The following is a 10,761-nucleotide window of genomic DNA, read 5'->3' as shown; positions in this document are numbered from 1 at the left end:
TTTCATCTCCACCACCTCCCGCGGGAGGGCATTCCAAGCGTCCACCACCCTCTCCGTGAAAAAATACTTCCTGACACCTTTCCTGAGTCTGCCCCCCTTCAATCTCATTTCATGTCCTCTCGTTCTACCGCCTTCCCATCTCCGGAAAAGATTCGTTTGCAGATTAATACCTTTCAAATATTTGAACGTCTGTATCATATCACCCCTGTGACATGGGTGACTGTGACAGTGACATGGGTGCCGGCTGAATATTGGCCAGCACTCTTATAACATTTATTTTTTGCTTGCCCAGGATGGGTTTGGAAAGCCCTGGCTTAGTGAATGGAACACAAAGCTGCACATCCAGGAAAACTAGATTCAAAGGCCAGTGTTCATGAGTAAATCACCTCACTTCCTACTGCTCTAATTTACATTTCATACCTTCCAGGTTCCTTAGCTCCATGATTTATCTTGTATATTAGCATACATTACACAAGTTACCATTGAGGGATGCCCGCAAACCTGTCAGTGGGGTGATTGGGCAGGTGCAGGAATGAGGCGGGTCATGTGCGAGCTCATAAAAGCAGTCTCCCTCTGAGGATCAGGGAGTTCCCGCTCCTCAGAGCAGCATATCTTCCCACCTTCCCCCTAGGGCATTTGGCTAGAGTTCTTGGGTTTCCTCTCTGTGACCTGGTTAGTTGTTGCAGGCTGTTGGTTCTAGGTTGTCGCAGTGGTGGAAAACCAGAGCTACAGGGCTGGCAGCTGATGGGGGGGATGAGCCAGGTTATTAATTAGGGGTCGGTAGACCCGGTTAACAGATGTGAAAGACCACAGCTGCAGCAGGGCGCTTGCTGGCAAGGCGGAGCTGGAAGGAGATTGGCAGCAATGGACTGCAAGCGGATTGGCTGCTTTGCTGACATGGAGAGCTGCAGTGGGAGTTTTGGATATTCCTACATGTTATAGCTGTAGGTTGGGGGGGGGGGGGTATTATCTATTATGAAGGATGTTGCAATGTTAAAAGGTTGTTTAATAAACTAAGCTATGGCCTGTTATTTCAAATAAGTGTGTTATTGAATTATTTGACATGTGAGAGGATTATCTTCTTGGGGTAATGTGGGTATTGGAGAAGGAGCAGTTTAAGGGTACAGGGGAGAGGGATATGGAGTGCACTGGCAAGTTGGTCCCAGCTCCAAGAGTTAAACCACTATGCATATATTTGTACCTGCTTCCATATGCATTCACATATATACCTTGTACACATATAGAAGAGCTGACCTCCACAGAGCATTTCACAGAGACAGTGGAGATGACCAGTAAAGTCAATGGTGTAAAAACTGGTTTTTATTGGTTATCTTCAGAAACGACTCTGCATTCTTGTTCGACTTGACTGTGTAGTCAAGGAAAAGGGGAAAGGGAATGGGACTTGATACACTGCCTTTCTGTGGTTTTTGCAACTACATTCAAAGTGGTTTACATATTATATACAGGTATTTATTTTGTACATGGGGCAATGGAGGGTTAGGTGGCTTGCCCAGAGTTACAGGGAGCTGCAGTGGGCATTGAACCCAGGATCAGGATCTGCTGTACTAACCACTAGGCTACTCCTCCACTCCGGAGGGAAGTTCAGCCAACATGCAAGTTGAACACAGTGTTATGACTCTGCCCCGGTATCATGCTCTCATTCATCTCGCCCCCTGGTGGTCAGACCTGGTGGTCGCAATGGACTGTCTGTTGATGGTTTTCCCGGTTCCAGAAGTCATGTCGGTCCGGTCCGGATTTTCTAGCCTGCCAGTTGGTCTCAAGACTTTTTGGAACTCAGCTGTTTCCGTACCTGGTGAACTCCCTGGCTGTTGGCCTTTATTAACCACCTGGAAGTGTTTCTAGTTTGCCTTGCATCAGAGGTCCTCAGAGGTGTGTCTTCTGCGGTTGTTTGTTGCTCTGCTTTCCCTGCTACTTTCAGTTTCTGCCTTTGAACCTTTGCCTGGACCTGGACTTTGACTTTGTTTGCCGCCTGCCTTTGAACCTTTGCCTGGACCTGGACTTTGACTTTGTTTGCCACATGCCATGGAACCCGTGCCTGGAGCTGGACCTTGACTTTGTTTGCCTGGCCCCGGTTGTGCTGGATTCGTGGACTGTCTTCCTGCTCCCTGCTGTGGCTTCTGTTCCGGTGGGTGTTCCTCCTGCCTCTGCCACCCTCGGCAGTAGCCGAAGGGCTCACTATCCAGTGTTCGTGTGAAGCATGACACACAGGATTCTATTGCAACAGGAAACTGATTGATGCATGGTTGGGGATTGATATATCTTTTGCTATTCTGTGGATCTGCAAGGTCATTTATGGTGTTTTGGGTTGTTGCCACTCAAATATGAGTGCAGAGTTATTTCTGAAGATAATCCATAAAAGCCAGTTTTTACACCCTTGACTTTATTGGTCATCTCCACTGTCGTCTTTGTGTGCCTTTGAACACATGTCATTTGCATTTTGTATACATGGAAACTGAAACTTTGCTTATGAATGTTAACACTACGGTGCTCCTTCAGCTCGGATACTGTGACTCCTACAGATCACGAAAGGGGCTCTAAATGCTGGCTAAGCTTCAGGCAACATGTTGAAAGATTTTCCCGCTTTAATGAGATTTTCAACAAGAAAAGGGATCAGCTGTAATGCTCAGTCAGTGGAATTAAGTTTCCATACCCTTTTGCTAAAGCTGCAGGCTTAGAAGGGTTAAGTGAGTCTTTTCCAGCTTGCTAATGCCTCCACCCCTCTCCCCAAGCTCTTCTGTCAAAGCCCCTCTCGACTACTCAGTGTGTTTTGTTCAATAGTTTGTGCAGGGGGGCGGTGTTTTGCCAATTCTTGGGGAGACAAATATTTCTGCTGCAAGAATCTCTACAGTTTAGAAAAATAAATCGCAGAGTTAAAGAGATCACATTATTTTGCCGCTTGCAAATTTGATATGTTCTGAGCAAGGGAAAAACATCAGGCATCGGTGATTTGCTTTTGATCGTGAACTTTCACCAGCGTACCAGGTAAGAGCAAAACAAAGCTTGCTTTTTTTTTTCCTTGTTGGGTTTTTCTTAAAAAGAGGAAACTTGTGAAGTGTTTCGTACTTATAACTAGAGATTCCACCTCGAAACGAGGAAGGTAAGATCATATTTGAAAAGACATTTAAAAGATAAGAGCAGGAAAGTCCTGAACCTCTAGTAAAGTGACAATTGTCACAACTCCCCCCCCCCCCCCCCCCCCCCCCATGTTGCAAGATCTTTTAAAGACTATTTTACTAAGAAGCAAAGGCAGTACATTTCACGGACATTATTCATCTTCTGCTCGCAGATCCACAATCTAGCTTTGCTGGATCTAGTTTTGGAAGTGCTTTGGTATTCTTTGCACCTCTGCAATTCCCATAGGCGGACAATGGAATGAAATGTCTGCTTGGGTCTCAGACACCATGGGGTTAAGAACGACTCAAACACTGAATTTACGGACAAATTTAACTAGGTCAACAAAGAGGGCTAGTTTGATATCATTAAGGAAAACAGATAAATTACGACAGCAAAATTACGCGCGCTGTCCTGGTTTTCTTCGAAACTGCTTGCTCAGCAGAAACCAGGCAGAGAAAGCTGGGTGGCATGGAAAGTCAGTGAGCTGAAAGCGCTCAGCTCAGAAATTGTTTTGCCCAAGGAAAGAGAAACCGATCTCTTTCCGGAGTTGATGAGAGTAATATTTTACAGGGGCTTCAATCCTCATTTTCATTGCATCGCGCAAAGCTTGAAACCTTGGTCAATTCGTATTAGAATTCCCCGGTGCACAGATATTGGGTACCGTATATCCGTATTGTTTTTCGACTGCATTCAGGAAGTAAATGGGCCTTTGCGAGAGGGTTTTAAAATCGAAACAATAAAGGATTTTACCAGTATAAAAGTTCAGAAATGTATGTGTGTGTTTGGTACACGTCCCCTGCAGCTAAAGACCAGCAGGGAGAATGAACGATGCTATTATTAAGCTTTCCCGCTGCAGTTGGATAAACAGGATGGAGATAATTTAGGCTGTCACAGACCAGAGACAGGATTAATGATAGAGTCAAGATCTGAACTCTGCCACATTTAACAAATGTTATGTAATTTTTTTTGGTATCTACACAATAATTACTATTCTTCAGTGCGTTTCACTTGTAATTGCTTATTTAGGAGGCCCTTTAACTACAGTTTAGCACGTGGTAGCGGAATTAACATGCTCTAAGGGGCCCTTTTACTAAAGGGTGGTAGGGCTACTGCACGGGTAGTGCACTAGAAAACAGCATTGACACCAGGCGCTCCGCGGTAGTACTGTGCTCAGCGTACACCATTTCCTTCACCCAGAAAATACATTTTATTTTCTAGTGAGGGGGGGGGGGGGGATGCCCAGTGGTAATGTGCAGTGCACGGCCTTTGCTGCGCACTGCCAAAAAAATTACCGTGTGAGTAGCACGCGAAACCGTACCGCCTTCTAAATAGGTGGCGGTAAGGGCTCAGGTAGTAAATGGCTGTGTGGCAATGTTTTTATTAGGTACAAAAAACAGAAGAAACCAGTCTTCACAAAAAAGCAACAGCGAAGATGACTAACAGGAACAAAAACAAAAAATAAAAATAAAAAATATATAGAAAAACATCAAAATCTAAAAATAATCATAAAATATGTATTTAAAAATATAAATACATAAAAGCCGACACTTTGGTTGTAAAAATTAAAAAATATAAACTTTATTAGCCATGAAATAGTAGGGAGAAAGGGACTTGACACAGCTGTGTTTCAGCCGTTCAGGCCTGCGTCAGGAGTCTATACAAACCAAAACATATAAATTATGTAAAATAGATAGTAACATATAAGTATACAAAGAGACAATGTAAATATCTAAAACATTATTCTATTGCAAGAGATGTTTCATACATATACCGTATTACGGCTGAAACAGAGCTGTGTCAAGTCCCTTTCTCCCTACTATTTCATGGCTAATAAAGTTAATATTTTTTAATGTTTTTATTAGTGCATGGCCAGGGCTGGCCCATGCTGCCTGAAGCAGAGCTTGCATGCCCCCCCCCCCCCCCCCCAGGCCAAGATGCCAGGCCATAACTGTGCAATGTACCATAGGAATATATGGACATGTCTAATGTTTAGTGCATGCATATTTAACGCACGCACTAAAAATGCTAGCGTGCCTCTGTATAAGGACTCCTAAATCCATTAGTGGCACCTTTTCCATTGTCTGCTAAAATTGACCCATGGACCCCAAGTATTAATGAAAGAGCTCAGGCTCTACACAACAGTTCTGCCTTGTCATAAATTCTGTGACTGGTTGCAGGGGGCCTGGCTATTGTAGGGTGGGTCCTTCAGTGATCACCTCACCCTTGAAGGGTGGACTGGCGTTTGAGTACCAGCACCTTTTTTGCTAGAAAAAAAAACACACTGGTTAAAACACACTATATGATTGCTTAAATTTATGCAGTGATAATATTTTGTGCCTATATATATCATTGATATTTTCCATATCATTGCAAATGAATGCCCATATATAGAATGTAGTGAATCTGTTTATGGCACCAAAGTATCAAGAGACAGACCACAGAACCTACTGAAAAAAATTAAGATGACTGACTACAACCTATTTAAGGTTGCAGCTGGAGTCTAGCCTATCTTTTTGGCCAAATATAAGGAAAGTGATTAAAGTGCTGTTTTTTTAAGCTTCAGCTGGTCCATTGTTTGAAGATTTTTTTTTCTAAGTTTTGGATTTTAGACTAACAATTCAGACTCTTCATTTACCCTATTTTGTTTATTGTAGTGTATGTTTCATTAGTTCATGTTGTCATTCATCTACTACAATTGAAGCCCAAAATGTGACCACACAGGCTATTAGCAGTGGAAGTCACTTTGAACATATTACTCCATAATTGAAGGATCTTCACTGGCTCCCGGCATATTTTAAATGCCTGTGTTCAATTTTAAAATGCTGTATACTTTTCCTTTAACTGATTTGTCATTAAGACTATTCAGCTTATTTTCGAAAGAGAAAGACGCCCATATTTTGACCCAAATCGGGAGATGGGCATCTTTCTCCCACGTGCGACCAAATCGGTATAATCGAAAGCCAATTTTGGTCGTCTTCAACTGCATTCCATCGCAGGAACGAACAAAGTTGACGGGGGCGTGTTGGAGGTGTGGCGAAGGCGGGACTGGGGCGTGGTTATCGGCAGGGGAGAGATGGGCGTCTTTAGCTGATAATCGAAATAAGAAGGGCGTTTTGGACGAGAATTTGGTCTGCTTTATTTGGACCCTTTTTTTTCAGGTCCAAGTCCCAAAAAAGTGCCCCAACTGACCAGATGACCACCAGAGGGAATCGGGGATCACCTCCCCTGACTCCTCCAGTGATCACTAACCCCCTCCCACCAAAAAAAACCCCATTTTAACAACTTTTTTTCCAGCCTCTATGCCAGCCTCAAATGCCGTACCCACCTCCATGACAGCAGAATGTGTCCTATCCTGTGACAGCCTTTCCCTGGTTCTGATGTGGCTGTTGGGTGAGTGTGACACCTTTTCTGTTATGCGCACTGCAGAGTCACATCAGCAATGCATTGTGGTGGGTGTAGGGTATTGGGCTCCGTGATTACAGTAGCTCGTGTTAAATGCTCACAATGTTGGTAGTTGGTAGGCTGTACTCCCAGGGTGCTTTTCCCTCTGCTTACTGGGTCAGAGTGTGCCCTGTTTTGATTCCGGTAGTCCATGAGGTAGTGGCCATTTTTGTAACACAGTTTTAGATCCCTTTCATGTGTTAGCCACGTTACAGCACTTAGTTCTTCCCTTGAATGTTGCTGAAAGAGGGCATTGTACAGCATTCTGCCAGCTCTGACCTACTGCTAATCTCAGAACCAGGAAGACTCTTTGCCAGTGGGGCACAACCTCTGATCTGCAGTTAACTGTGAGTAAACGTGCTTATTCAAATAAAGGACTTTTTCAAAGAGATTAGTCTTCAGGTGTCAACTGGTGTGCCAAGCAGTAACAAGTCCTAGAGGCCTGTGTGTATGCAGGTCACTGGAGCACTTTTAGTGGGTACTGCAGTGCACTTCAGGCAGGCGGACCCAGGCCCATCCCCCTTACCTGTAACACTTGTGCTGGTAAATGGGAGGCCTCCAAAACCCACTGTACCCACATGTAGGTGCCCCCTTCACCCCTAAGAGCTATGGTAGTGTTGTACATTTGTGGGTAGTGGGTGTTGGGGGAGGGGGTTGGGTGCTCAGCACCCGTGGTAAGGGAGCTATGCATGTGGGAGCTTTTTCTGAAGTCCACCGCACCAACCTCTAGGGTGTCCAGTTGGTGTCCTGGTATGTCAGGGGGCCGAGTGTACTACGAATCCTGGCCCCTCCCATGACCAAATGGCTTGGATTAGGACGTTTCTGAGCTGGGCGTTTTTATTTTCCATTATCGCTAAAAAAAACAAATGCCCAGCTCACAAACGACTAAATCCATGGCATTTTGGTCCATACATTTTTCGAAAATATGGTCTGTCCCACCCCTTCACGTACCCGTTCTCGGACATAGATGCCCATGGAGATGGGCATTCGCGTTCGATTATGCCCCTCTATGTGTATATAGCCCTACTCGCTCATTATGGTCAACACAGCAGGAAGACACAATCTCTTATTTTCTCTGTTATTGGTCCAATATTGTGGAATTCTCTTCTGTACACAATATTTTGATGCTACATGAGAAAAAAAAATCCCCTATTGTAGAATTGTTGATTTTTCATGTGTTTTTATGTTGTTGTTGTTGTTTTTTTGTTAGTTTACTTTATATGTTTATTAATTGTGCATCTTTATTTGTGTTTTAATTTTATGGGTGTTATTATGTGGTCTCTTTATAATTGCTAAGATGGGTAGAATACAAATATACATACAAACATATTAAATATCTATACACATATATTTTGGCATGTGAACTGGACACTGCAATCTCAAACAAAGGAAGACTCTACTCCAACAAAAAAACAGAAAAATCCATGAAGCATGTGTTCTAGTTCACTGGTGGTTCTTATTTCCTTCTACTGGTTTACTCATGGTGACATGCAAAATCAATGACCATGGTGTATCAGTATAAAATAGTCAAGTCCCCTCTACCCACAAGTATAAACCTCTTCTTGTGAGAAGTCCAGCATCTCTTGCAGTTTATTGAGAGAGCTTTAAACAGTAAAGCAATTCAGTTTCTTTTTAATAAGTTACGTACATGAATTCCTATGAGTCCTCGTTACAGTTTTTCTCCAATCAGTTCATTTAAATCCCCCAAAGTCTTTGGTAATTTAATTCATTAGTGTATAAATGTCATCATCTCCAATAGCCTACCAGGCAAGTCGTAACCCCCTTGGTTTGGACTTTTAATTTTCTTTTTCCCAGGTCTTAAGAAGGACCAACTTTAAGCCAATAGTACTAAAATAGGCAAGCACAGTCTTAACACAGGCCCACCCCAGAGGATGGTTTCCAATTCAGCAAGTTCTACTATCCTCCATGCCAACAGCTGTGTATAAGGAACAGTTCATCTAGGGTTCTTGCTGAGGTAAGTGAATCTCCTTAAACTGTATTCTGCCACTGTTCCAACACCTCTCTCTCATCCCCATCTAGGTGGACAAGTGTTTTCAGCTGCTTCCACTTCTATAGGCTCTGGCTGACTCGCATTAGTAACACCTCTGTCCTTAGGCATTGCTGATGGAAAAGCTCCACCCTCTCTGGTGAATGGAGGCAGTCTTTTATGGCTCCAAGGGAACTGGAGCTTCTCCTCCTCCTCTAGGGTGATTGGTTCTTTTCCTATTTCAGGGACTATGCCTATCGCCTGAGAGGTACCTTCTGAACTTCCCTCTCCCAGTTCTTAAAGGGCCTTTTCACTCTACCCTCTTTTATGACCTACTGGGGAAATTTATTTTCTCCTACCCTTGATTCCTCACCACAGTATCTCAATCAATCAATCTCTCTCTCTCTACACACACACATGCACATATATAAATAAAATAGGTATGAGTCTTCTTGCTGATAACATGCACTAATCATTAGTAAAAGACTCCCTAAGTTAGGTAGATGGAGTTGATGCACTGCTACTGTTATCACTAGCAGTAACTGTGAGATTGACAGTAAATTTGAAAGATCTAGATCATATCCAACATATGTGATCAAATTGCATATATTACCACTTCAATACACTGTGTAAGTCATTAACCTGGTCACCTAAGTATGACTGGATAGTAAGGTGTAGTAAATATAAATTTGTTGTGCTGGAACTATGCACATCACTCGTCCTAGTTGCAGTAACACAAAGATAGTCAGCCCTAAATTAAGCTCGCTATCAATGGTGGAATAAAGTAAACCTCCACCCCCAACAGTCCTGGTATTAACAGGCCCCTCCTCTGCAGTAAACCATCACCTCATGACCCCTCTACTGGCAGGTCTCTGTAGTTTCTGGAGGGGTAGGAGAAATCCCTAGTTGCGTTTGCCCCATCAGCTCCTGGGTAGTCTCCCAGTAGTACCACTAGGGGTTGAGCTACCAAATAAGGAGTTCAGAAGCACTATTTGCAAGCCAGGAGCTGATGGGGCAGGAGCAACTGGGGATCATTCCTGCCCTTCCCCCCCCCCCCCCCCCCGACACCTAGGAGTACTGTGGAGATCCTGTTTATGCTGGTGGGGGCTTGGGGAAATTGCATCTGCTAAAGACAAAAATCAACTCACCCAGACAACACATTAAACATTACAAAGCAAACAAAGGTGACACCTCTGTGAGTGAGCATTTTTCAGGACCTGGACACTGCATCAGTGACCTTTCAGTCAGAATACTAAGAGATAACTATAAGGCAATCTAGAAACATTAAGATGATGAAATATTCTGACACCTACCTACCTGACAGGACAGAACAAGGACCTGAGTTTCCTATCACAGTAGAACCCATAAAATTATAATGCTTTTTCGCCTTTTGATCACCCATCCACCTCTCCCTGTTTTTTGCTCCCCCCCCCCTTCCCATCTCTACTGTATCCTTGAGACTGTCATTGGGATGCTTTCATATTTATTCTGATATTGCCATCTTGTGCTCATACTTGACCTGGAGAATTATATTCTGCCTTTGAAAGCTTATCAAAAATATAGTTAGTCTAATAAGAAAGGTATCGGTTTATTTTCCTTTTCTTTTTTGTTTTATTTCTATTTATTACCTCAGCATCAAATTGTGTAATTATGTAAAAAGAATACAGAAAATTAAATTGCTATGTGTCACTTTCTATTGGAATCCTTCATACTAAGTTTCAGTTCAAAAAATATTATCTGTTTTCAGAACAGCACAAATAATTACTTCTTTTGACTTCTTCTCCAAACTTCTAGATGTCCAGGCTTTGGGTCTACCTTCTTCTTGTGATCAGGTCTGTGTGCCAGCCTAAGATGCCACCACTCATCAGCTTCAGAAGTAACCTCTTCAACCATTATCATCCCCTGATTCTCCCTGATGAGAAAGAAACAGTAATCCATCTGTTGAAGGATACGTTGAAAAGGTAAGGCAAGGGGAACTGATATTGAATGTGTTCATTCTTATTTTCAGGCTACGTTAAGTGTTGTGTCTCGCTAACATTAATCGTATCATGAAATCAACTTAAAAACAATTGGTGGAGTCCTGGCCTCGGGAAGCTCATGCCTCAGTGAACTGCTTATTCTAGAACAGGAGTATCTAACCTCAGTCCTCAAGGGCCGCAGTTCTGTCTGGTTTTCAGGATTTCCCCAATTAATATGTA

General features: G+C 43.1%; 1 protein-coding gene across 3 annotated transcripts in view; it reads left to right on the top strand.

Moving 5' to 3' along the window:
• Positions 1–1,889: 1,889 nt before the first annotated feature.
• Positions 1,890–10,761, top strand: part of LOC115471196 (protein NDNF-like) — a 41,997-nt gene continuing 33,125 nt past the window's right edge. The window contains exons 1-3 of one of the 3 annotated variants that reach the window (XM_030204896.1): positions 2,076–2,146; positions 8,392–8,551; positions 10,358–10,524. In XM_030204896.1, coding sequence (XP_030060756.1) covers positions 10,358–10,524 — 167 coding nt within the window. In that variant the 5' untranslated portion in view covers positions 2,076–2,146; positions 8,392–8,551. Of the gene's footprint in view, positions 2,147–2,819; positions 3,004–8,391; positions 8,552–10,357; positions 10,525–10,761 lie in introns of those variants that run through there. The other 2 variants (XM_030204895.1, XM_030204897.1) reach the window with 2 other exon arrangements.

The sequence above is a fragment of the Microcaecilia unicolor genome, chromosome 5 (genome assembly GCF_901765095.1).
Source record: "Microcaecilia unicolor chromosome 5, aMicUni1.1, whole genome shotgun sequence".
Classification (NCBI taxonomy): domain Eukaryota; kingdom Metazoa; phylum Chordata; class Amphibia; order Gymnophiona; family Siphonopidae; genus Microcaecilia; species Microcaecilia unicolor.
This window is presented reverse-complemented; position numbering and strand designations above follow the sequence as displayed.